Source organism: Rhinolophus sinicus, linkage group LG11, assembly GCF_036562045.2.
Source record: "Rhinolophus sinicus isolate RSC01 linkage group LG11, ASM3656204v1, whole genome shotgun sequence".
In the NCBI taxonomy this organism is placed as follows: Eukaryota; Metazoa; Chordata; class Mammalia; order Chiroptera; family Rhinolophidae; genus Rhinolophus; species Rhinolophus sinicus.
Window position 1 is genome coordinate 17,088,108 of NC_133760.1, and position 27,106 is coordinate 17,115,213.

Genomic DNA, 27,106 nt, shown 5'->3' on the forward strand with positions numbered 1-27,106 from the left:
CCTCTGATGACACTCTTGCCCTGGCCCTTCTTTGTTCCCTAGGGAACCAGAGCACTCTTGCTCTCCAAGACTAAGTTACTATTTTAATCAACAGCAACAGTGTAGGAGGGCCCCAACCTGTCTGTTCTGCCCGTCCCACAGAAATGGCTTTGGTCTTGGAGTCAGGAAAGCTGACCTCAAGCCCTGGCTTATCCTTTGGCAAATGACTTACCCCCTGTTGCCCCCATGTCCTCATCTGCAAAAGATCAGAACGTGAGTCACTGACCAGCCCGGGCTTCAGGACAGGCCGTGCTGCCTGCTGCCCCCTACCCAGCAAGTTGGCAGGTCGAGAAGCTCTTGTCAGAGAATCTATCCCTGCCGTGATCATTTTAAATTTATTTTGTGAATAGGTGATACATGTATATACCAAAAAATCAACGGCACTAACGAGTATTTCAGTGACCATTATGTGGTCCTCCGACCAGGATAACTGGGGCCCCAGCCCTGGGTCCTATGTGCCCTCGCAGAGATACAGTGTCCAGCAGGCATGGGCATTACCCTGCTGCTTTGTCCCAGTTTTAATATTATATCTTCAAGATCAATAGTCCCAGTTTTAATACTGTATCTTAGAGATTGTTCCATATGGATACACAGAGTTATGTGATTCTTTGTAACCCACTGGCAGTACTCCACTGCAGGATACACTGTAATTTATTGGCTGCCTGCTGTGGGTGGACAGTTGTTTTTTTTTTTTTTTAGTCCGTTGCTAATCACAGTCCTTGGACACATGTTCTGTTACTTTGTGAGCATACTTGCAAGGAAGTTCTGAGACTCCCCCTTTCTCTGGAGCAATTGTAGTGGAGTCAGGTGGGAGGGTGGTAAGCTCTGCGAGCCAGGTCCCCAAAGCTGGTGTGGTGGGTCTGGAAGCTGTGGAACTGCCTGTCTGGGGCCTCCTTCATCATCATCCCTGCATCCTCCTGCTACTCCCACAGACCTTGCTTTTGGGAAAGGGTCTAAAACCTTGTAGAAGGACTCAGCTTAAAGGATTCATTTTTAAACTTTTTTGTTTTTGCATTTAAACTTTTTATGCAAACAAGATTGTCTTATATCCCTTCAAGACCCTGTGCTGGTGGATATCAGTGTCTTGAGAGTGGAGCCCCCCAGCTACCCCCATGATTGCCCCAAGGGCAATCCAGGCAGAGGAGGGGGCGAGGGTAGCCCTACTCTATTCTGCCATCCCAACTCCTGGCATTCTGGCAAGCCTTTCTCTCTTTGCCTGCCCTCCTCTCCCCAGTCAGCAGCCTAAGAATGATAATGGGGGATAACCAAGGGGACAGATGGTGACTCCCTCAGCAGGTGCGTGTTACTTGACATCTACTTTGACATAGTCTCTTTTTTTTTTTTTAGAGGTTTTTTTTTGTTTGTGTTTTTATTGGGGAAGGGAACAGGACTTTTATTGGGAAACCGTGTATACTTCCAGGACTTTTTTCCAAGTTAAGTTGTTGTCTTTTCAGTCTTAGTTGTGGAGAGCGCAGCTCAGTTCCAGGTCCAGTTTTCATTGCTTGTTGCAGGGGGCGCAGCCCACCGTCCCTTGCAGGAGTCAAACTGGCAACCTTGTGGTTGAGAAGACACTCTCCAACCAACTGATCCATCTGGGAGCTTAGCTGCAGCTCAGCTCAAGGTGCCATGTTCAATCTTAGTTGCAGGGGGCGCTGCCCACCATCCTTGCGATAGTCAAGGAATTGATCTGGCAACCTTGTGGTTGAGAGCCCACTGGCCCATGTGGGAATCGAACCGGCAACCTTCGGAGTTAGGAGCATGGAGCTCCAACCGCCTGAGCCACCGGGCCAGCCCCCGACACAGTCTCCTCTTAAATCTTCACAACTCCACGGCTTGGGGCCACTATCCCATCGCATAGATGCTCTCAAGGTGCAGAGGGGGTTGGCCTACTGGGACCATAATGCCAGCAGCCAGTGGAGCTGACATGGGCTGTCCTCTGGTTATCTCCATTGATGTTGATGCTACTTGGAGACCCTTGCCCCAACCCCTGCCAAGGGGCGACTCAAGGCAGCCAGATTCGGGCCTTTCCTTGAGAATGGCTCCAGCCATCTCTGCCAGAGGCTGGAACAGGCGCATTTGTAGGTGGGTCCTAGAACTCCCAATCAGCTGGACTCCAAGTCACCAGCTTCCTTCGGACTCTGACCTTGAGGAGAAACCCCAATGCTACAAGTCTCAGAGGGTCTAGAAAAAGTCCAGGGGCAGACATGACTCCAGCTGGGAATTGAGAAAGGAAAGAGCAGGAGGAGCGGCATGGAGAAAGCCAGCCAGCATTTCAACGCCAGACTTCATGAAAGTTCCCCTTTGTGGCTTTTGAGGAGTCGGACCGTCTGGTCCTGTGTTCTGGTTTGCATCAGTCAGCGAGCGTGGAGTGGGTCAATGCTGGCTGCAGGCTCTCTGGTTCCCACCACACCCACCATCCTCGCTCATTCCCTCATGCAGCCAAGTTGGGAGCCTGGACAGTGTCCAGCCATATCCCCTGGGCTCAATCTCTGACACTCTGGGGCCCTTCCCGTTTCTCCTTGCCAAGCCACCCGGCAAAGGCCAAACTGAGGTGACGTGGGTGAAGTGCGCAGCACCCTGGACTCAGACCCTAGCCTGTCCACTCTAAAGGACAATAGGCCTCGGCGAGTGCTCTGGCTGTTATCACTTACTGCCTTATGGCAAAGTGATTAGTGCAAAGCTGGTGGTGATGATAGGTGTGGCTGGAAGCGGCCCCCACTCAACCCCAGCCTGACTGGGTGCTGGTCCTCTGGGCTGGGGCCCCGAGCCGACCCACCGTCCCCAGGGGGCGCTACGTCCTTACGTCTGCGGCACCAAAGCGAAAGTCGCTCTAGCCACGCGGGGCGCAGTTGCGCGTGGGGTGCTGATCCTTTCTTTAGCATTCTAGCCGGGCCCACCAGGGAGAAGCGCCCCCAGCCCGTCCCTACGCTCACACTGAGCGGCAGCACCAAGGCTATAGGGGATGGGGGGTCTTCTTGGGGCGCACGCCAGGTGGGGGTCTCGGATCTCGGCTTGCCAGCCCCAGCCCTGAGGGCTGGCGGGGTGCGCTGGTGCGTGGGGCAGCGGGGGTGCCGGGCGCGCCGGGCCGTCGAGGCAGCGCGGAGGCGGGCACGCCGCAGAGGGCGGGCGGGGGCCGAGCTTATAAAGGCCCGCGGGCGGCGAGGGAGGGAGGGAGCCGCCAAACCGCCGTCCGGCCCTGCTCGGCCTCCGCGAGTTTCCCAGAACCGCGCGCTGAGCTTGCTGCCCGGCAGGGCTGTCCCCGGAGCGGGCGCGGGTCCCGGACCCAGGAGGAGGAGCGCGCGGAGGCGCTCGGGTCCCGGCAGAGCAGCCGGGAGTCCTGGCCGCCGCGCGCGGCACGTGCGGCCACCCGCCCTGTGAGCCATGGCGCGCCAACCCCGGACGCCCCGCGCCGCCCCTTAGTGCCGCGGCTGCCCAGCGACCCTGGGCGGACCCCGCGGGCCCTCTGGGCATGGAGCCGCACGTGCTCGGCGCGGTGCTCTACTGGTTGCTGCTGCCTTTCTCTCTTTTGGCCGGTAAGTGGGGCGGGCGAGGTGAGCTCCAAGTTGGGACACGGCTGTGTCCCGCTCCCCAGTTCCCGGCCCCGCCGCGAGCGAGGCCGGCTGGGGCGGGGGCCGTGAGCTGGCGGGCGCGGAGATTTCCCAGGACGCGCGGCCCTCGCCGCCCGCATTCCAGAAGCATGAGAGCGCCAGGGAGGCCGGGGTGGCGCGGGCGGTCTCGGCAGGGTCCCCGTCCGAGCGCCGGGCTGGGAGGGCAGCGGCGGACTGGCAGAGAGGTGGCAACCGGGCGCCCACTGTGCTGGCCGGCGAGCGCCCCGGGAGAGCGCGGCGGGTTTCTCCGTCCGGACGCCGGAGGGCGGGGGCCGGGGGGAGCACTGCAAGGGGATTGTTTGCCCCCGTGGACGGGCCGGAGAGCGGGTGAGGGGGGCACGAATCTCTTTCTCTCTTTCGTGTTAAAAAAAAAAAAAGCGCAAACTTGCATCATGACTTCCTGACCAGTGTGGGAGAAGGCGGGCTTCCTGCCTGGAGCTGTTTAATCTGGAGCCTTTGGAGCAGAACTAACGTCTGTACCCTGGGCGCGGCGCCCCCGCTCTTCCCTGCCCGTCCCCACGTTCAGCCCGACTGGGGCAGGCCCATCCTTTGGAAAAAGTAGTTCTGGTTCCTCCCTGCCCTTCCTTGTGCTCTGGCTTATTCCGTTCCATCTCTAGTGCTGCGGAAAGGAGCTGGGCAACTGGGCCCTGAGTTGGGGGAGGGAACACCCCCCCCCCCGCCCCCCAGGAGGCTCTAGCAGCGGTGTCAGAGCTGAGGGTCCCCAGCTCTGGCATGAGTGTTGCCCCTTCCGGAAAGCACATCCTGTGGCTCTTGGTGCTTGTTAGGCCTCCCCCTTTGCACCCTCCCTACCTCCACTGTGCCCAGGGCAGCTCATTCCACCCATCACACTGCCCTCAGCTCCCTCCATGTGAGATGGTCTCTACTGGGTGTGAGGGGGGGAAGTAGTCTGATTCAGTTAATTGACAGAAACACGGAACGGTTTGCATTGGGTGCAAAAGTCTGTCTCTTGGGTGGAACTCTGTCAGACCATGGTGGGTGGGAGTGTTTTATTCTGAAAGCCTTTTCAGAGCCTGGTAACTCATCCAGGTAGGCCTCTGCCAACTTCTGTTATAGGTCGGCACAGGCTCCCAGTGGGCCGGGAATGTGGGGGATCCACAGCAGCCTGCACTTTGGCTCCCAGACAGACTGTGTTTTGATTTGTAGCAGAGAAAGGTGGTGAAACTTGGGAAAATTTTCAAGACAGGAATCAATGAAAACATTGAGGTCGGAGAGGAGGATTTGAGTTGTCCCTTGTGTAGACAGGACAGGCTGGGATGAACATGGGAGAGCACACGGTCAGCTGTCTGTGCACAGTGCCTCTGGAGAGCCAGATGGCACGGACAAGCAGAACAGACCCAACAAGAGGGAGCTTGAAGCTGGTGGCAGGGATGGGGGGAGGACAGGTAAGCTTCTCAAAGGTGCAGGTTCACCTGTCCTGCGCACAGCAGCCTCCTCAGCCTGGCCTGTTGAGATAGGAAATGAATCCGTTAGGCCTGCGGAGGTGGGGGGTCCTTCCTGAAGGACACCCCCCCACACATGGTGGACTCTCCTTGCACAGGGTCAACAAACTTTTTCTGTAATGGGCCAGAGAGTAAATATTTTCACATCGTGAAATCTTTGGATATTTTTCCAACCATTAAAAAATGTAAAAACCACTCCTAGCTTTGGGCTGTGCCAAAACAAGTGGTGGGTCCAGGTTTGGCCCGAGGACTGGAGTTTGTTGATCGAGAATTAGGCAGGGGTCCTGGGTTCATTTCTGGGTCTCTGTTGTTCCCCACGTGGTGATGGGGGAGAGTTCTCTTGTCCCTGGATGTGGAGGTGGTGCTAGCTCAGGGGTTTTCTCCTGGGCCATATTCGAGTCACCTGGGGAGCTTGATGACTAATTCCCTGTACTTGTTGCTCAGTTTTTCTATAAACCTGAAACTGCCCCCAAAATAAAGTCTATTAATAATTAGAAAGCCCTGATGCCCAGGCCACACCCCACACTGATTCTGTGCCTGGCTGTGGGGCTTGGGCTTCAGTATTTTTTCCTAAGCTTTTGGGGAGGGTGGTGTCGAGCCAGCCTGGCGGGTGATACCTGAGACTCTTCTTGTCCAGGGCGTGGGCAGCTCCCATCCCTAGGGACCCGCTAGCTGTCCTGTGGATTTCAAGGCCGTGCTGGCTGGCTGGAGGTAGAATGTTCACTCTACTGTCTCGGGAGCCCTCCTCTCTTTCAAGCGCTGGCTGGAAATAGCTATTTCTACAGTGTTTTGGAAGAGAGAGGTAGGTGCTGGGTAAGGCCTTCATAAGATATTAGTCACATTGTGTCCTGTGCTGGCTCAGGCAGGGGCTGTGGGGAGGGTTTGAGTCATCCTGGGGTGCCCCATCGCTCCCATGCCACTCCCCGTGTGGTGCAGAATTACTCCCCGAAAAGCCCCGCCTGGCCTCTTCATCTTGACAGACTCCCAGACTCCCCCTGTAAAGGGGGGCGAAGAGGCTGCTCACCTGTTGTCCCTGGAGCCCTAGGGAGTCAGGACCCAAAGCTGGAAGCTTCTAGAGAGATTTCAGGGCAAGACATTTTGTGATTCCCATAGAACAGGCCACACCTCCTGACTCTTGACCTTCCAGGGACAGCCAGAAACAAACGTAGTCAAAAGGGAAGTGGTTAGAAGGCAGTAATTGTATCACTGACTATAGGAAACAGGTAATGGGGCAAAATGGCTTCTTTTGCTGTAGGATGAGGCCTCTGGCCTCACAGGCACACCCACTACACACTGGCGCGTCACCTGCATCAGACTGATTGTTACTGAGAAGTGTTACCATTTAGAATGGGGACACTTCCTCCTTTTCATAGTGTTGTCACCATCACTGTCTCCACACCCCTGTGAGGCAGGCAGGACGTGGTCTGCTCTTTCGGTAATGACAAAACAGAGGCCTGGGCCTCAGGGCCTTACAGCAGTCCAGGTCTGAGAATTTAGCATTTTTCCAGTTGCCCCTTGGGGGTGAGACTGTGCTCGGCTCTCAGAGCAGCACAGAGCCTGGGTCTGTCCCGTCCAGAGGCTATGCTCTGTGGTGCCACTAGGAAGGAACGCACCCAGACGGGGTGGCCTTGGAGCTGGAGGTAGGTCCTGCTTTCCTCTGTGACCTTGGGGATGAGCCGCTGCCTTGTGCCGGCCCCCAGGAAGACTGAATGAGTCAGCAGGACTGATGGGTGGGTGTGCATGTGTGTGTTTTGGGGGCGGGGCCAGGGTCTGTCCAGGAGCTGAGGATGGGTCACCTGTGGTCATCTGTAGGCCATCATCGTGCTGGAAGCCAGGGCATAGAGAGCCTGGGGCCCAGCCAGGAAGGGTCCTACAAAGGAAATGTCGTCTCTGGAGGCAGGAGGAGTGCCCAGTCTCAGATCCTGGCCCCACGAGCTGCTTCCTGGGCGGTGTCTCCCCTGTTCTGACAGGGCACTGAATTTGCTTTCAGTGCTCAAAGTTGGAGAGGAAGGACGGCAGCCCTTCTTGACTCCCTCTACTCTGAGGGCAGGCTCAGGGTATTGCTTTCTGTGGCTGGGGGGGAGGTGGGGCCAGCCCACCGGAGGGATTATGGATCTTTCCGATCTTGCTACCACAATCTTCAGGGTCCAGGGTAGCCTCTGGGCCTCAGAAATCCCCTTTGCCTTAGGATTCAACAAATTGTTGGGCTTCTCTTTGTTGTCTATTTTAGAAATATATAGACTTTTTAAAAAATAAATTTTATTGGGGAATATAGGGGAACAGTGTGTTTGTCCAGAGCCCATCAGTTCCAAGTCGTTGTCCTTCAATCTAGTTGTGGAGGGCGCAGCTCAGCTCCAAGTCCAGTTGCTGTTTTCAGTCTTTAGTTGCAGGGGGCGCAGCCCACCATCCCATGCGGGAATTGAACCGGCAACCTTGCTGTTGAGAGCTGGCGCTCTAACCAACTGAGCCATCCAGCCGCCCCTCTAGAAGCTCAGGGGCAGCTCGTGTAGTTGCGGATGGGAATCGAACTGGCAACCCCGTTGACCAGAGCCTGCGCTCCAACCAACTGAGCCATCGGGCCGCCCCATATATAGACTTTTTAAATGTAGATTTTCCCCTTCTGGTTGCCAGTGCAATTTGGTCCTTCCTGGTAGTAAGAACCAGGTGTTCCAGAAGCAGTTGGTAAGGCAGCACATGTCTGCCAGGCAGTGGACCCTCGTGGAGTTCTTGTCTCAAGCTTTTCCTCAAGGGGAGCATGTGGCTGGCGGCCCTGTCCCCAGCTCCCTGTCCTGTCCCCCTCAGCCTGAGTCTCCTGGAGAGATGGTGAGGTGGGGCCGGATCACCTGCTCTACACCTGAGCTTCGTTCCACTCTTGACGTTTGAATTCTTCTGAGTGTAGCCTGTTTTCTGGATGAGGAAATTGAGGGTTGGGGAAGTTAATTCACTCATCCAAGATCACAAAGGTAGGAAGTGAGGAAGCTCCGGATGAGATCTTTTCCTTTTGGGGGCAGGTGAGTCCCACACCTTGCAGGATGTCACCTTTGAGAGACCCTGGGGTGGAAGGTCGTGGGGAGGACAGAGAGGGAAAGGAAGCAGAGAGGGGAGGGGAGGGGACAGGACAGATGGGGGAGTCTCCACTGACTTTGCTGGAGGGGTTTGTTGGCCACAGCAGCCTCTGTCCTGCTTTGAACTTGCCAGGCCCTTACCGCTCTCTCCTGGACTCAGTTTCCTCGCCTGTAAACAAGACAGTAAAATCTCAATGGCTACTCCCAGGCCTCTGATCTCTTGGTCTCCAAGTCTCTGGACGGGAGCCCCCATACTCCTGGTAGGCCAGGAACCCCAGAGCACTTTTCCACATGTGCCAGCACGCTGGGCCCACATGCTGGTATTCAGCAGCCAGGTTGGGTCTCCAGGGTGCAGAATGGAAGGAGCCACCCGCCCCCGGGGTCAGTGCACACAGACAGTCCCAGGAAGGGGGAGGTGAGGTGTCCAGGGCTGGCCAAGGGACCGTGGGTGTGTGCAGCCCGGCCCTCGGCCAGCATGCACTATGCCCACCCACACAGATTCCTGTGAGCTCACACAGGACCTTTCCCTGAGTCTTTCCTAGATTTATTCAAGCGTTCTATCATCCAGATCTCAAGGGACAGAGCTCTGGGCAGGAGCCAGGGGCTTAAGTTCTGGTTCAGGGCCAATGGTGGTGGCCGTGGGAGGGGCTGGGGCTCATCCTTCTCCGTTTCTAACCAGGCCGTGGTTTTCTTGGCTGTAACAAGAGGTCTGGGGTCTCCCAGCTCCTGGCGCTTTGATTCTGTAGGTGCCTTTCCTGTGTTTATTCACACAGTGGTGTGCTTATCACAGATAGGCAAGAAACGCAGTGCAACAAATAAGCCACACGAGACGGAGTACCCAAAACTACCCCATTTCCCCGAAAATAAGCCCTAGCCGGACCATCAGCTCTACTGCGTCTTTTGGAGCAAAGATTAATATAAGACCCGGTCTTATTTTAATATAAAATATATTTAAATAATATATATAAGACCAAGTCTTATATTAATCTTTGCTCCAAAAGACGCAGTACAGCTGATGGTCCAGCTAGGGCTTATTTTCGGGGAAACACAGTACCATACAGAACAAGGTCCAGGCTGGACACGGGGCTGGACAGGCTGGGGAAAGGTGAGCACCAGGCAAGGCCAGTCTGCTGGAGGGAGAGAAATTGGCAGCCAGGCAGGAGGGCAGCTCAGCTCCAGGGCCCCAGACCAGGGCAGTGCCCCAAGGTTGGGCCCTCTGTCTCTGGAAGGAGCCAAGCGAGTGGCCTGGTGGATGGGGGTGCTGTGGGGGTGCATTTCTTTCTAGGTTCCAATCCCCTGGTGGTGGCCAGGTGGAGGTGGGGCAGGAGAAGGGCTGGGCAAGCGGAGTAGACCCTCGGGACCTGAGACTTGGTTCCCCTCCAAGTTTTCATTTTTTAAATGTAGTTTTAATTACGTAAGTAATGTATGAAGACTTTTAATAAAATAGTGAAATGTTAAATCAGGTGAGATGAAGTTTTTGTTTTAACCCTGTAGGTCTGTCTGCCCCTCACCCACGCTCAGCAGGAGACCTGGCCAGTGCACTGTGGGCCTCCTAGGACGCTGTTTGTTGTTCAGGCCTGTCTGCTCCTTTGTCAAAGCATAAACATCTCTGCCTTGTGTCCTTCCTGCATCCCCATGACCCGGCGGCCTCCCCTCTGTCCTTCCCAGGCAGGCATTCACAGTTACTGCTCCCCCATCTCATGGGAGCTGAGGTTGCCCCCAGGCCTTGGGAATCACAGTGTGTTTTCTCGGGGGTCCACATGGGGCCCGGAGCTTCCTGTTCTGTAGATGAGCAGCTGCAGTATGAGACTGGGCAGCGTGGTCGGCCCTAGGGCAGGCCACCCATCAGGGGGAGGTGACAGCTGGCTTGGGAGCACAGTGGGGCAGCATCCAGGCCCAGACCAGTGCCCGGGTGACGCCAGGGCACGCTCAGGCTGACGTGTGTGTCCTCCCACTTCCCTGTAGCCGTCTGGGGGCCTTTGCTCCGTGGGGTGGGTCCATTTTTCTGGTGTGTTTTAATAACATAATTATAGGGAGTATTTTTAGGTTCCCTCTAACGGGCCGGGTGTTTACCAGCCTTCTATCTACACACTGTTTTCTCCATAAGTATATATAGCCGAGGCCACTTCTCCTTCCTTGGGTTCAGGCTAAAGAAGGACCGCGGCCTCCTCCTGTGGTTTCTTTTGCCAGTGAATGGGTGGCTGAGATGGGCCCAAGCACCAAGGGCTCCTGCAGAGTAGGGGGGCTCAATGGCCATGCTTCCATCCCAGGTCCGTGAGCTGCCAGGTGGGGAGGAGCTGGCCCACGCAGAGAGCAGGGAGCAGTGCCCAGGTGTGCCAGCTAGGCCTGTCCCTCCTCCCGCTCTCCTCGCCTCCCCTGCCCTCCCCGTGGATCCTCAGGGGGAAAAAAGAATAAAACTGCCACATAAATAGATTCCTCAGGCCTGCGGGAACAGCCAAAGGCCTGTGATTGTGGCCAGGACTGGAAGACAGCAGGAGAAGGCTAGGTGTGGGCTCCCCAGGCAGGAGGCCCCCTGAGGAGCCCCAGAGGCCTCAGGCCTGGGTCTCAGTGTTTCTCACTTCCTGGAACTCCCAGGGCCTGTGACCTGTTGGCTGGGACCCCCATCAGACCCCAGCTCCTCCAAGGTGCCTCGCTCCCGTTCTGCCTCTGTGCACACGTTGCTGTGATCTCCTTCCCGCCCTTCTCCCTCTCTTCTCTCACCACCCTCTCCCATTCACTTGATTTCTGTTTATAGTTAAAACACCACTGAAACAACACATCATTTTAACAACCTGAAAGGAGTTTTTAAAAGGGAAACAAAGTCATCCATCCATCCACTATTCCTGTTTCATCTTTCCTTTTCCTTTCCCAATAGCCAGGAACACAAAGGACCACCACGACCCAACTCCTATCTGGAGCTCCCGAGCGCCAGGCTTTGTGCTGTGGGTGTGTCTGTCTGCCATCCTGGGGTGGGGGTTGTGGTCTTAGGCTATTTCACAAAAGAGCAGGTGGCCCACACTTCCCAACATCTGTCTGCAAGCTCACATGTGCCCTGGTGACTTACAGCCCAGGTATAGTTTGGACGCCGTGTGCTAGTTGCCTTTTGGAGTGTGACGTCATCCTAGGGCACCAGCTCCCCAGCCTCTCCTGAGCTCCTTGCCCTCTGTCTCCATCAGGGGAAGGTGAGCAGTCTGTACCCGATCTCACTCTGTCTCTTCATCCCTGAAGTTGTCCGGCCGCTGCCTCCAGCTGACTGGTCACTCGGGCACAAACCTCTGTGTCATTTCTCTAGCTCAGTGTCCACTTGTCTCCCCACCCCCTCTGCAATCTCCACCCATGTGCACTGCCGCAGCAGCCTGGGCTGAGACGCACATGGAGGCCTCTCTGCCCTCCCTGCCCCAGGCTTCTGGCTGTGTCCACCGTGTGTCCCATGGCCAAGGGGACTTACCGAGATATCTGAGCAGCTATTCCTGCATGTAAAGCCCCAAGAGCTGCCCACTGCCCACCTTGTAAACCCTGCTCCTCAGCCTGGAACATGGCCCCCAATCTTCTAGTCTCCACTCAGAGTGAGTCCCCACCATCCCTGCCTGTTGCTGGTAGCAGCACTCTATAGTGAGCATGCTACTTCTAACAGGTGAGTGGTAGTGACTCCATCTCACAGGTGAGAACAGGGGGCCTGGGGGTGATGTCATGGAGGGATATGGCAGTTGGCACCAGGTCCACCTGCCCCCAGAACCAGGGTTCTTACTGTGCCACTCCTGCCTCCCAGGGGCCCTCAGCCCCTGCACCTCCCACCTGTCAATTTATCGAATGACTCCCCAGTTCCTTCCTCTATCTGTGCCTTGTCCCCCACAAACACCCAGCTTTTATCTCCCTCCAACACCCCAAGCTCCTTCTCGCTCCGGGGCCCTGCCACCTATTTCCTTCGCCACCATCTTCCTGTGGCTGACCCTCTTCCCCTTCAGACACTGGGGCACTCTGCTGCCTTCTGCCACCTTCGTTCACTTGGCAAATATGTTTGAAGAACCTGCTTTAAGCCAGGCTCTGCTGTACGCTTTGGGGGTCCTGGCACAGCCCCACTTAGTCCGTGCATTTTTATCACGAGCAAGCGCTGAAGTGCCCAGATCCTAAGTGTCCTGTTTGGTGACTTTTGACAGTGGAGTATATCTGTGACACTTCTGCCCCAAGAGCCCCCATGTCCCCATCTGGTCACTTCCCCCCTCCCCCCCCACATACACACAATTCTCTGACTTCTGTCACTCTAGGTTAGTTTTGCCTGTATTTGGGGTTCATGTTTGGGGGACAACCAGGGCCGTGTGCTTCTGTATCTGCTGCCTTTGCTCAGTGCAGAGTCTCTGCAGTTGGTCCAAGCTGTCAGTGGCACCTTTTTTAGTGCTGGTTAGTGGTCCTCTGTTGTAAGCGCCACACCATGTTTGTTTATCCACTCTCCTGTTCTGGGTTGGCGATGACCGTGTTTCCCCGAAAATCAGACCTAACTGGAAAATAAGCCCTAGCCTGATTTTTCAGGATGACACCCCCTGAACATAAGCCCTAATGCATCTTTCGGAGCAAAACTTAATAATATGACCCAGTCTTATTTTCGGGGAAACAAGGTAAGAGCAAGGCAGCTAGTTGTGTGTGTCTCTGTGGACACATACTTGAATTTCATTCACTCCTACACACCTGGGCGTGGGGTTGGCGGCTTCTCCAGGTTACGTTGTTTCCATTCCCTCACAGGGGGAGGGTTCCAGGGCTCACACCCTCACCAGCTTGTGGTGCTGTGGCCTCTGATTTTAGCCAGTTTGTGGTTGTGAAATGGTATCTTTAACCCATGTCACCCTGACGTTAATCGCCTTTGATATCTTTTGTGACAAGTCTCAAAGTCTTCCACCCACTTTTAAAAACTGGTTTTCGTTTTTTATTTCTGACTTGTGGGCGTTCTTTATGGATTCAGGTTTTAGGTCTTTATCAGCTATATGCACTGCAAATGTTTTCCCCTCCGGTGACTTACCGATTCTAATCGTTTTCTGAATGGTGTCTTTTTTAAGAGCAGGTATTTTCATTAGAAATTCTGTTAATAGTTAGTGATGTGCTCTGTGTAAATGGCCAGCTTCCCGCCAGAACATTGTAAGGGCGGCTGTGGCTGGGTGCCTGGCACTCGGGATCTGTCTCAGTTTTTCCTGATAGGTGGGCCTGGCCACTCAGGCTGACTGGTCTCCTTCTGTGCTTCCTGCCTCCGCCTTTGCCCTCTACTCGCCCCCCACCCGTGTCACCCTGACGTTAATCGCCTTTGATACCTTTTGTGATGAGTCCCCTCCCAGGTCCTGTGTCCTGCTATCTGCAGGGACTGTCCCTCGCTCACCTGCTCTTGTCCTGGATTTCCTGGGCATGGCTGGGACTCGCTCTGTTGTCTTCAGCGTGGCTTCCTCCCCCTGAGCGACCTGTTGGATGAATTGGGTTCCTTTCCCACCAAGCCCAGGGATGCAGTAGCCATCTTTGTGTGCTGCCTGCTTTTCCTTCTGACCCTTTCCCCTCAAAATAAACTCCTGGAGTTGGACCACTCAGTCCAAGGACAGCACAGTTTCAGGGCCTGCGGATGCTGTGCCCAGGTGCTTGGCGAGTGCAGCACAGCTTGGTCCCGGGTGGCCTGTCTTGTTTGATTCTCCAGGGAGTTCTGTGCGGCCCTAGTGCTTTCCTGCATCTCCCCAGCAGATGAGCTGCCTGTGAGTTCTCCGCTCCTCTCTTTGTCCAGAATGACTGCACCTCCCCGGGGTCAGTACTGCGTCTCCTGCCAGCCCTGTGCGGGAGGGCTGAGGACTTTTGTGATGAAGTGGCCCCTGTTGAGGAGGCAGTGCTGCCAACACATGCTGGCCAGGACCCAGCTGCACAGCATATACTCACGCCTGTTTCTTCTCTACTTTGTAGAGAACCAACCCGCTTCCCAGAGACCAGTATCCGGGCGGGCTTTTCTCCACCCTGAGCCATTCTGCTGTCAGTGGTGGTACCTGTATTCCCCTTGGGCAGGCTCTTGTCCTTCTGATGTTGTTATGGCACTGTCAGGGCCTGATCCTGCAGGTGGGAGGGGGACGTAGGCAGAGGCTGTGACAAGTGGCACTGCTTGATGCTGTGCTCTCTGAGGCTCACACCAACCTCATCAGCTCCTGAGCCTGGGGCCACTTCCTATCTCACTACAGGAGCCACATCCCAGACTTTAACAGTGGGTGCACACCTTCTCAGCCGTGGGGAGGTGGCCAGGCTGGCCCCCAATATCCAAAGGTCAGGAGTGGGGGCTTGCCGGTGCTGGAGGAGGGGTGGGTGATTCAGGGATGGTGGCTTAAAGCCCAGGGGCGGTGGCTGAGGGGGCCCTTGGGGTGGCCGCCCCATTTGTTCAGGAACTGACTGTGTGATTCATCATCAGAGCTTGTTTGCTCTGTGACCATGGCAACAACCTCTCTTGCCTCAGTTTCCTCATCCTGGCAAATGGGCACATATTTGACCTCATGAGAATTAGATTAACATAGAAACAAAGTATGGAGCATTGTCTGCCTGGAGGTTGTTCTTCATGGGGTCCTGGATGCTGGAGGATGGGTGATGAACTTAGGGTCCCTCTGTCCATGTGTCTTCTGCCTAAGGAAGCCAGAGGGATACTGGGCTCTCTTCTTCTTCCCATGGAGGCAGTGCCCACCTGTCATCCCACTGTTCTGTTTGGCCCTGTCAGACTCTTGCCAGGAGTCTGGGGAAGCCCTGGGTGGCTTTGCACCCCTGGGGTTGCAGGTGGAGACACTCCAGTGGGGGTGGGAGTAGGGGGGCACTATCTCAATCCTTCCCCAGAATGAAGCCAGACTTATACTGAGTAAAGAAAACCCAGGGTTGGGGAAGGCCACACACAGGGAGTTTGCTCCACTCACTAGACTTCTGGCTTCCTGCCTGACCTCAACCCCCCACCCCCACCCCGACCCCTTTTCTTGGAGCAAGGCCCCTATTCTCCTTCCCTTTCTCCTCCCTTGCTTCCGAACTGGGTGGGCAAACCTCATGTCCCGTGGTTTCCCATTTGGGGAACCCCCCCTTAGCTTTCCTTTGTTGAACCACCATGTGGTCCCACTCGCCCCATCCCCTCCTCCTCCTCAGCTCCCTGTCCTGGAGAGCAAGGGAGGAAGTCTGGAAGCCAAGAGTTACTTGCAAGGACCAGAGGGGAATGTACTCCTCTGGAGGCCCACTCTGAATCGAGGAGACCCAACTGGGAGGCGACCCCCTGACCCTCCAGGACTGAAGGCGTAGGAGGCAGATGCAGGAGTGATTAATCGCTGTCTCCAGAGGAGGCTCGAGAAGCTTCTGGGCTGGACAGGCTGCATCACATTCCAGAGCCTGAGAGAGACACTTCCAGGCATCCCCAGAGGCCAGGAGCCTGTGCATGCATTTATGTCTTTAGGAGGCGTTGCCTGCGTGCCAGCCCTGTGCGGGAGGGCCGAGGGCTTTTGAGATGAAGTGGCCTCTGTTGAGGGGGCAGTGCTGCCAACGCATCCTGACCAGGACAGCCTCAGAAGCTCAGGCTTTGCACAGGGTGAATTTAAAGACATGGGTGGGAGCTGCCGAAGGTCAGCCCTCAGAGGAGGAGGAAGTGGCAGGGCCCGGGAGCCATCTCATGGGGAAAGAAGCCTGGTGCTGAGTTTCTTTTTTACCCTTCTGCCAGGCTGGGGCTCGCTTCTCGCAAACCCAGGCCTCCCTGGGGATGAGCGGCCTGGTGGTGTAAACGCAGCCTCTCGGATACTCACGTCCTTGCATCTGTCCATCGATGGGTTACTTGTAACTTGAGACTGGTTTCCTACAGATTTTCAGTGGTAGCTCCTACTGGTGGCTGGGCTGCAGAAACCCACGTGGTTATCCTAGGCACCAGGCAGTCGCTGTGCCACTGGCTTCCTCATTTGCCACCGTGCAGAGGGCCCAGATTGCTGCCACTTTTTCCCAGCTCTGACCATGGACATGAGATGTCAGCCCGTGGCAACAGAGATGCTGGACGGACCCCAAGGTCTCGTAGCAGGATGGTCATGCTGGTGGCTGTGTGGGGACTCAGGTCTCCAGCCAGGATGGCCTCAAAGCATTGAGTGTTTGGTCATAGTCACTGCCTATGTCGCTTCTATGGATCCTGGCTCTGCCCCTGCTTGCTCTCTGCGTAGGTGGAGACCCACTGCGGAAGCTTTGGGACCTCAGCTGGCCCAGATGTCTATCTCATCCTAAACACTATGAGGGAAGAAGAAACTTTCCTCTACCTTCTGAGGTTCTTTCAGCGGATCTAATAATTAAATCGACATGAGACAGATTAACAAGAGAAAATAACCAAATTTAATTACTTACATACACGTGGGAACCTCACATACGTGAGCTAGTTAGGGACTCAAAATACATGAGAGGTTCAAAGATAGAAAGGGAAAATGAGGTGCATATGACCTTCTGAGCTAGGGATGAGGTGAGCCACCTTGGGGCTTCAGAGGGGAAGAAGGTCATTGCAGGATGATAACAAGAGCAGATGGTCAGTAATTAGAAGTTTATTCTGTCCGACAGTTCAAACAATTTGCCTCTGATAATGTATTATGGACAAGGCCACGAATTTAAATTCTTCTAAGTAGTTAAGGGAGGACAGAAGTTTCTCCAGCCTGCAGGGTCTCACTTGCCTTTAGCTCAAAATAATCTACATATCGCTGAGGCACATTTTGAGGTGACTCATTCTAAACCTCTACCATGGTCACTGGGGCACTCCAGGGTACAGCCTTGTTGGGATTCAGGCTCGAGTGAGCAGTGAGGGTCTCAGAACCAGTGGTTTAAGAGGCCACATGCCTCCTTTTGCCTGCTGGGGTGGCGGGTGTCCTCAGAACAGAGGCGTAGGATGGAAAAGCTCCCAGTCCGAGCTTTTCCTTTCCTCCTCCCGCCTGGAGCTGGCCAGTCAAATGAGGCTCCAAGTCCTCCCTCTGCTGCTGGGTACCCTGAGGCAAGTCACTCAGCCTCTCTGAGCCTTGAAGTCTTCACCCATAAAAGTGGGATGTAACTACCTGCTATGCTGCAGGCAGGCCTTCCGGAGCAGAGCCGGGGGCAGGGTGCCCAGCACCCTTCCATCTGTGGGGTCTCTCAGGGGCCCAGTTGTTTTCATCTCCACTTGTAATATTAGCGCCTGCTTGGCCTCCTGGCCCTGGGGACAACCCGCCAGGTGCCATGGGTGGAAATACCTTGCTAAGTCCACCTGAGTGAGAGGTGGGGCTGGTGCTGCCTTTCCCACACCCTCCCAGCCTTGGCTGCCCGTGCAATGACCAGCCTCTTAGTCACCCATCTCTCAGGGCCAGCAGGGCTGCGTCCCATGTCATCACGAAGCCTACCCAGGATGCAGCTGCATGCCACGCACTTTAACCAAAGAGCTCTTCATCGGAGCCCTTGGGCATGTCAGTGGCCTCACCCATGAGGAATCTGAGGCACAGAGTTGTCTGGCAGCTTGGTGACAGCTGGCGGGATGACGGCACCCAGGTTTAGGCCTGCTCGGGCAAGAACAGTGAAGTCTGCTAGGTCCTCCCATAGGACAGCGGCAAAAGCACTGCATGGCCAACTTTGTGGGCTGCTGAAGGAGGGTCTTCCCCAGCCCAGGCAGGAAGGGAGTGGTCCAGGCAAGCTCACCCCTGCCCATGGCCTGGAGCCCTGCTCAGGATGGTGGGCACCGCACTGACACTTTTCCCATCTCCTTAGAGTGGTGGCAGCTGGGGGGACGTGCTTTTCAAGCCCTACTTGAGGAAGGACACCTGGCTCCACACCCTGGGAACCATCACCAGCCTTGGCTGAGAAGCTCTAGGGAAAGGACGTGGCCTCATCAGGCAGTTCCCTGCTCCTGGGACCGGGTTGGGCATTGACTGATGGAAAGAACAAGACAGGGGTGTCCTGTGCCGGCCCCTGGGGCCCCTCTGCCATCAGTGGGTCCCTGGCAGACGCTCTCCTCAGCTTCCCACCATGTCAGCCGTTGAGTTTTCTTGTGGCCTCTTGGGGCAGCTGCTGAGTCAGCCATGTTGTAGAGACAAAGGTCATAGCTTAAAGAGATGAAGTAAGTTCCAAGTCCCACAGCTGGAAAGGATGGGAGCCAGAAGTCAGCTCTGGGGCCTGTGTGGCTGGACAGAAGAGGGCGGGTATGTGGTTGGTATCAGGGCACAGAGGACCAGGGAACGCTTCACTGGGAACAGTGTCAGGCTGTCCCCATGGGCTGCCTTTCCCACAGGTTCCCTCTCAGGCTCCACAGGACCCGTTCTGACAGAGATTATGAGGATGGAATTGTCACATTTGGCTGGCAGAGTGGGGGGAGGGGGAACCCCAGGCAGTGGGGATGGTGTCAGTGAGTGTGTGCATGTGGTGGGCGGTGGCCTTAGCCTCGGGAACCTCTCCAAGTGCAAGGACAACCTGGGGAGGCATTAGGAGCGAGTTTCTGCAGGCCCCCTGGGTGCTGAGTGAGTGTAGGTGATGCCAGGCCCTCCTGCTCTCTGGCACTCACTGGTTTCCTGCCATCAGCTGCAGCAGCTGGAGGAGGTGCACAGAAACCATGTGTCCTGTCTGTGTGTTAGCGGGGACCCTGGGGAACACAGTGCAGCCAGGCCTGGGGGCAGGGGCCAGCCACTTTCGGCTTTTCCTTCATATTGACTGGAGTCTGCAAATTCCCAAAGGCTAGGCCCTGACCTGCAGGGAGGGTGTCCGTGGTCAGGGTGCAGTGGTGGGAAGGTGGGTGTGAGGCCTGACTCCAGGGCCTCCTAGGGCTCCTAGGCTTTGGGCCGGTGGTCGGCATTTCTGAGAGCAGCCCTTGGCTGTCAGGCTCAAGCACAGGCGCGGCCCCACGTGGGGGACAGCAGCACTCTTCATGTTAACAAACAACACATATGTAGCAGTAAGAATCAACTGTACTAACCAACGTGCCTACAGCTCTATACAGGGCATCGCACTTGGCACCTCGGAGGTGGATGGGGTTGGTGTCCCATGTTACAGGTAAGGGAACTGAGGCTCAGAGAGGCCACACAGCCCACAGACATGGGGCCAGGCCTCCAGCTGAAGCTATTCTGACTCCAAAGCCTGAGTCTTGTAGCCACTAGGCCACCAGGCCCAGAAGTAGGTCCTCAAGTCTCGTGGCATCTCTGGAGCTTTCTTACCTGCCACTGGGGGCAGCAGCCTCAAGGTGACGGGAGCAGGGTTCAGCTGAGATTGGGGTGTGTGGATGAGAGCCTGCCTGCTCCTCACTGCTGAGAAGGGGCCATCAATCACCTACCTCCCCGGAGTGGGGGTTTGGGGAATGAAGACTCTGAGCCCGAATGGAGCTGGCAGGGGAGGGTGGCTGGCTCTGCCACACTGGACCATGGGAGCCCTCCCGCCTCTTGGGGCCCGTACATCATGGCCTCTTGGGACCCCCGAGGATGTCTGCTGCTTGCTCTGCTGTTAGGAATTAGATTAGTTTTCCATAAAAACAGGATGTAGTGGGTGATAGGGCTGTGTTAGTCTTTTTTTCTCACTCCTCTTTTTCCAGGAACTGAATGTATAGCTTTAGCCAGGACTGCCCTGTCCCCACCCGCTGCCTCCCACAGGGTGCAGGAAATGTCGGTCTCTGCTCTTAAGTGGCTGCTTAATCGACTCCTCTCATCTGGGAAGCTTGTTTCAACACTAGCGGCTAGTACACCAATGGTGGTGTGGTCTGAGGGCCAGGGAGGGTGTGGGAGGAGGGGCTGCAGGGCCCACCAGGCAGCACTGAAAGGACCACTGTGCCACCAGCCACGCGGTGCTGGACTGAACCTTGGGTGATGGCCTGTGGTAGCTAGCAGGCATGATGGCCCCTCCCCCATGACAACACAGAACTTCAGGGGTTTGTGGGTCCCACTTTGTAAGCCTCGGATTGGGGGGGGGGCATTGAATTAAGGAGGTGGTAGAGAGCTATGCAGGGGCCAGGGGCATGCATGGCCCGTGCATGTGAGGATGGGGTTTGCTTGTGTGAGCTTCGTGGCTGCTTTAAGAGAGTCCAGATATTGGGGAGCTGTCGGCATGTGCGCATGTCTGGGAAGGCTGGGCCTTGGTGGCACGTTAGGGAGTGTTGGTTTTGTCCTGCTGGTGCCAGGAGCTAGAGTCCCCTGGCTTCCCTCATTGCTCTGAGTCCTGTGAGGGGGGCTGCTACTTCCCGGCTGCAGGCAAGGAGCTGCCCCACAGTTAAAGACCCAGTTCAGAGGAAGCTGGTCCAGCCTGGCTGTCATTCCCTGGCTGAGCGGCCTTGGCTTCTGATTTGTGAAGACTTTCCTTCCAAAGCACAGCCCCTCCTCATGAGCAGACAACGATGGGACCTCCCTCCACTGTGGGCTCCTCCTCTAAGTGAGGGGTGGGGGACAGCGCTTTGCCTAGGCCGAGAGCTGATGGAACCACACTTTTGGGGATCTGAGATGAGGGGAGGGGAAGCGTGATTTCTAGCAAAGCCAGCTTCCCCCTCAGCCACTTCTCAGAAGGCTGGGGCTTCATGGTTCTGGAGGTTTCAAAGCTGATTTAAGAGGGGAGAAAGCCCCGTGGCCTGCTTATGCAGAAGGACAGGGCCTGCCCCTGTTCACCTTCATCATGAGCTGCCCAGACCTCTGCCTTCCTCGGCAGGACTGCGTTGGGAAGCCGGCCTGGGGCCTCTGCGTTCTGGTCTCCTAGGAATTGGGAGTGGCCAAGTTGGGCTTACAGGCGAAGTTGGCACCTCTGTGGTGGCACGGGGCCTGGCCCAGAAAGGCCAGTGAGCTTTGAGGTCCTAGAGACACCACAGTCACAGGCTGGGAATGCCCCTTGGTAATGACCCCAGATAGAATTCCAGAGCTCAGAAGTGGCTCTGCCCTGGAAGGATAATACTGAAATTCATGAGTGTTTTTTTCTAGAGGAGGGGAGAGGAATTGTGGGGAGATGAGCAAAGGGCACTTGAGCATAATCAGTCAAGTTTCATTCAGTAAAATTTACATTGGCCGAGAATTGTGTCAGAGACAGACAGCCAGTACCCGGAGGAGTGGGACTGGATGTGTAATACTTTCTGTGCTTCTCTGCATCTAAAAAACTTTTGAAAATGAAGAAAAGGAAAGTGAATGTTAGGTGAGCTGGTCAAAGACCTTTGGTACAAAGGGGGAAACTGAGGCCCACCTCCGGCCTGCTGGAGCCCAGGGTTTAGCCTGGGGAGGCCCCCGGCCATCTTGCCAGGCCCGTGCTAGTCATTGCCTTGGCTACTCAGAACAGTGTGGTCCAGGTCCCTGTTCCAGGGGCTGGTTTCCTGGGGGTGGGGCCAGGCCGGTTGTTATGAGCAGACTGTGTTGATTTTTCCCTTGGTCACTTCATGAGCTTGTTGAATTTACAGAGAACGTGTGGGGCCCCTGGCACCCTGTCCGTCCCCAGCCCCGCAGCCACACAGCTGTCCAAAGCAGCCACCTGGGCCTGGACCTCAGAGACAGGTAGGCCATCCTGGTGTTCACAGTGCAGAACCTTGAAACCCAGCTGAATCAGTCATGGTTTCCCAGAGAAACAGAACCAACAGGATACAGATAGATATGACATCCTACGTAAGGTATATATACACCCATATATATTTATGCATCTGTGTGTACATATATATACACGCAAGACAGAGAGGAGATTTATTTTAAGAAATCGGCAAGTCTGAAATTTGCAGGGCAGCCCAGCAGGCTGGAAATTCAGGCTAAAGTTGATGTTGCAATCTCTAGACCAAATTCCACAGGGCAGCGCCTGGAGAATTCCTTTTTCCTCAGGGGGCCTCTGTCTTTGTTCTTAAGGCTTTCATCCAATTGGCTGTGACTCACTCTGAGAGGGTCATCTGCTTTACTCAGAGCTGACTGATTCAAATGTTAATCCCAACCAAAACATACCTTCACAGCAAACACAGACGGGTGTTTGACTAAACTGGGCGCCCAAGTTGACGCGTATAATGAACCACCGCACCCATGCTGCTCCGTTACAACCTGCAACTGTAGTAAGAAAACACAAACTGGGAGCTGATTTGCACGTGATGTCTCTGGCCACACCTCCAAGCTCTCAGGCAAGTCCCCTGACCCCATGCCTTCCTCCAGAAAGGAGATAGCTATCAGGTTCTCCAAGGACACTGGGTGTCACCTGTCATCTGGTCCTCACACTGGTTCTGCAAGGTTCTCACTCAGTTACACATTTGTAAGGTGCCTCCTGGGGACAGGTGCTATGCCCAGGGGAGCCTACGCTGGGGAGCACGATGGTCATAAGGCAAATGTTACCAAGGGGAAACCTCGACACAGGGCAGGCAGCCCGATCTCCTGATGAAATACGCAGATGATAACAGCCCCTTTCCTAACACCCAGACACCCTCACCACCAAGCTCCCTCATCCCTGGGAAGGTCAAGGTTCTGAAGGGGCCTGCAGTTCCCCTCCCCCACCTGGCCTGGCAGCTCCCAGGAGCCAGTGACCCCGCCCCCACCTGCCAGCAGGAAGTGGCCAGGTGGCATTCCTCCCTAAGGGCCTTAGAGAGCAGGGCCAGCCTGTGACCAGGCTCTGAGGCCATTTGCACCAGCCAGATCAGACAGGCCAAGGGACTTGGGGTGTCTGCTAGGGGACTGCTGAGTCACAGGGTGGGCCTGAGTCAGTGCCCCAACCTCATGTCCTGTGCCCAGAGCTGAAGAGGATATGGGGGCCCCAGCTCTGCCTTGGGTGGACCCCCACTTTGGGAAGGTGGCACTGACCCCAAGGGGTGGCCACTGGAAGGGGTAAGCAGCCCAGAAGCTCGTTGGAAGCCCCTGTTGCTTCTGGGCCCAGCAGCTGTGGGCCATCCTTAAAATGGGCATGTCTCCACTCGGGGAGGCAGGACTTGTAAGACGGCAGCAGACAGAGAGCCAAAAGGACAGGTGCCCTCCACCATGTAACTAGAACAGAAGGTCTTTATCCCTCAAGGAGAAGTCCAGGTCACACTGTCGGGTTAGACACCCATCAAAAAATAGGTTGTGGCAAGTACAAGGTTGGCACTAAAGTAATTGTGGTTTAAAAGGTTAAAAATTATTGCCAAAACCTCAGTTACTTTCGCACCCACCTAATACATTGTGATGAATAATCCTGTTGCTTGTTCCTTCTGAGTTTGAAGAATTACTCACCTGTGTCCTTAGTTCCCGAGTGCAGGTTGTCAGTCTGTAGGGCACATTGGCATCCCGTGGGTGGGGGGTAGGTGGGGGGTGTGTTACAACACTGACTGCAGGCCCCATCTCTGAAGGTCTGGCAAGCCTGAGCATCTGCATTGCCACCAAATCCCCAGGTGATGCTAATGGTGAGGCCTGGGGTCCCCACTTTGAGAACCACAGCTCTATGGAGTGGGTTATGCTAAATTTGGTCACGGTAAAGAACTTGATGGGAAAACGTGGTGGCCTCCTGGCTGAAGGGGACTTTGGGAAGGTCCTGTTTCCTGTGATGGAGACCCGGGTATTGTGTGTGGCGCAGGTGTGTGCCACAGCAAGTCTCGCCTTGCCATCCTCCCTCTGCCCTCCTCTGAGTCCCCTGAGAGCTCCCAGCGCTTTTCCACCCTAGGGCGTTGGCACTGGATGTTCCTCTGTGGGCTCCCCAGCTGAGGCCCCATCTCTTCATGTTACTGGGTCTATGGCCACACCTGACATGCAACAGGCTGGTCCGTGTGTGTGTGGTATTTGGGGGCTTGCGACAGCTGTGGATCCGTGTCCTAACTCACAGCCCGTGCTCTCCCGCCCTGTGACCCAGCTCACGGCACTGGCTGTGGGTGCTGTCGTGGAAGCTCTGTCATCCTCTCTCGTCCTCTGTCCCACGCGTAGAGGAGGGAGGTGGCCGCCCTCGCCCCACAGCCAGAGCAGCTCTGGGAAGGGCCATTGAGGGCAGTCAGTACGGAGTGGGTTCTGTCTGTGAGAGGATTTGGGTGGCTCAGGCTCGAGGACAAGGTGCGAGGCTTGGATGAGAGGCCTGTGTCCTAGTTCAGGAGAGTCCCCCGAGCAGCGTGGCCTCATCATGTCCCTTATTTCAGGTGCCGATGATGGTGCCACCTCTGTAGGAACCCCCACACTGTGGGAAGGGGCCACCCCGTAGGAACCCAATCAGCAATTAGCCTGGAATCCAGGGGTAGGGGTGGGTGTGGGAGTGGCTCCAGGTCATAGAGCATCTTTGTTTACCCAGAGCCTCACGCCAGTCTCTTTCTGTGCTAATCAGCGCGGTCCCAGAGGCCTCTGGACTCCTGGGGTCAGGGAAACAGTGTGAGGGGCCGCTCCAGACCCACCTCCTCTGCACACTCCAGAAAGCAGGGAAGTGGCTGCGCCCTCTTCAGTTTTACAGTGAACGCATTCCTGAAGCCCGTATGCGTCTCCCCTCATCCTCACCCCGCTCTCAAGAGAGTCCCCTACTAGCCCCCTGCATGGGCCCATTCCCCACGTGTGTCTATCAGTAAAGCCTCACAGTCACCTGGGAGCACAGGGCCAGAACTGCTGTCCCCACTTTCTAGATAAGAGAAAGAGGGTCATGGAGGAGAAGCAGCTGCTTGCATGTGGTCTGCGGCCACCTCTCCTCAGGGCCAGCCTCAGGCCTTTCCCGGCCTTCTCGGCCTCTTGCACAGAGGAGCTGCTTGCATGCCCACCCACCCCGGCCACCAGCAAGGCCCTGCTCTCGAGGAGCTGCTCCCTGCAGCGGTCTCATGCCAGGCAAGCATGTTGGCCACCAGCTCACCAGCTGGACACCAGGCACATCTGAATCATACCCTGGAACTGTAGGCCTCGCCGGGTCCAACCCCCGAGCTGCTGTCCTATCACCACGGCTGTTTCTGGCTGTGCCCCCCCTAGGCGGGCGTCCTCTGTCACAAGACGCTCTGGCAAATGGTACAACAGGAGCGCTTTGCTGGTACAGAGCTCATGGTCAGGCCTGGCAGCGCTCATAAGGGTGCAGTGAGGACCCTGTGTGGCCTGGTGAGAGTCACCACATGGCAGGGCCTGCCCTGCATGGGCTGGGGGTACAGTTCAGCTGGGGGGGGGGGTCCTGCCTGTCCCTGGGGAGTCTTGGTGGTGGGGAGTGACCTGAAGATCAGGCTGGAGCCCTGCCCGAGGCTGACCCACTGGAGAGGTGGAGGGCGCCACCTATGCTGGCCTTAGGGACCCCATGACATAGTCTGACTGTCATCCACTCACTGTGGCCCTTTGTGCAGGCCCCAGCTGTGGCCCCTTCCTGAGGGGGAAGAGGGAGTTGCCACACCACAGCCCATGCAGAGGTGGGGCCCACCACACATCAAGGTCCCAGGTCCATAAACTACTCCCTTCCTGCAGCCCTGCCCTCCCCTCTGTTTACCTGTGTCAGCTGCAGAGATGTCCAGGCAGATAAGAGCCTGCTCTCTTCCCACCCTGGCAGTCAGGGGTCTCCACCCTGCAGAGTACAGGCCGCACCCCTGCCCTGGAATCCGGCTGTGGCAGGGTGGTTAGTGCTGACCCCCTTCAGGGGAACTGAGCACGTACCTAACAAATATGTGCTGTTCTGCAATGGGCTGCAGCCATGGTCATCTCTGTTTTCTGGGGACACTGGCAGTGGGGAGGGTCCTAGGAGAGGAGGGCAGGTCTGATGTGAGGGGAATGTTTCACTGGCAGGGAAGGGGGTGCTCCCGGCTGTGCTGGGGGCTGGGGGAGGCGGTATAAACAGGCTTGAGGAGTACAAAGTGCCCCTCCTTGCTCATCTGTGCAGAGTGCCCCCATGCTCACTGTAGGGTGTTGGGAGGCCTGTAGATGGTCATCGAGGCCAGGCCACCTTTGCCCCCAAGGAGCTGCTCTTGTCAGTACGCGTCACCCCAGCTTGGGCTCCCTCACGTGAGGCAGCACTGGTGGTTGAGAGCTGGGATGCAGGTGTTCAGACCCCCACTGCTCTACCTGCTGTCATCTTGGGGAGCTGGCTGTCTCCTCACAGCCTTGGTCTGCTCATCTGTGAAATGGGCATAGTGGTATCAGCCTGGCTTGTGTGGCAGTCTCATGGGCGATGCCTGTGGTGTTGTTGATGGTGGGCTATTGGGACCCCCAAGACTTGGTTTAGTCCCCCTCCCCCATTTTGGGGGCTATCTGGGCCTCTTGGCAGCTGTCCTGCAAAGGGTAGGCCTATTGATGTCTGCCGGGCCCCTGTATACCCTGTGGGCAACCCGTACTCCCTAGGCAGGTGGCCATCCCCTCCTACCACCCATGCTGTCCCTTTGTCCCCTGCACTGTCATCTGTCTGCAGCTACCCACCCCCAACCCCTTAAACAGGTGGTTCATCAACAGCCTGGGGCTCAGTGTGGCTGGGAGGTGGCATTCTGCTGGTGTTTTCCAAACCTGTGGGGAGTGAGCAGGTCTGTGGTGGGCCTGTGGCTGCCTCGTGCCTCTTGTGGGGTTTCTCTGTGCCCAGCTCACAGCAGCCTAGGCCCTCGGCATTCACCATGGCTTCACAGAGCAGGTGCAGGGAGGGGACCTGGTTGTCCTCAACAGGTCAGGTGAACCATAAAACTGGTGTTCTGGTCGCCATACTAATTAACCCAGACGTCATGCTAGTTAAACTTGTGCCACGGCACCCAGGGTTCATGGCTGGGCTCCAAGTAGGTAACACGATGCCCCTTGGCTGCCGAGGGCCCCTCCCTCTGCCCAGGCCTCCCCTTCACCCGTGTTGCCTCTTTGACCCTCGTCTTCTGTTGTCTTCAGGCAGACAGACCCCTTTTCTACCACAGGCCTCTGTCTTCTGTGAGACGGAAGGGATTCCTGTGAAGGTCTGAGTTTTTAGAGCTTTGTAAACTGAAGTGCTATAGAAACCATTTCTCTCCTCTCAAGAGGGGTGTGCATTAGACGCTGCCCTTGTTTCGCTCAACTTTCCTTTTCCTTTGGAGCTGGGCGGGGAGTGGCCACAGGGTCGTACCCTTGCGACTGCCCAAGGTGCTGTG

At 56.2% G+C, this 27,106-nt stretch overlaps 1 protein-coding gene across 4 annotated transcripts in view; it reads left to right on the forward strand.

Moving 5' to 3' along the window:
* The first annotated feature begins 3,374 nt into the window (after positions 1 to 3,374).
* The window catches only part of PIEZO1 (piezo type mechanosensitive ion channel component 1 (Er blood group)), a 65,255-nt gene continuing 41,523 nt past the window's right edge, over positions 3,375 to 27,106 (forward strand). For all 4 annotated transcript variants that reach the window (XM_074314451.1, XM_074314453.1, XM_074314454.1 and 1 more), the window contains exon 1: positions 3,375 to 3,572. In XM_074314451.1, coding sequence (XP_074170552.1) covers positions 3,509 to 3,572 — 64 coding nt within the window. In that variant the 5' untranslated portion in view covers positions 3,375 to 3,508. The remainder of the gene's footprint in view (positions 3,573 to 27,106) is intronic.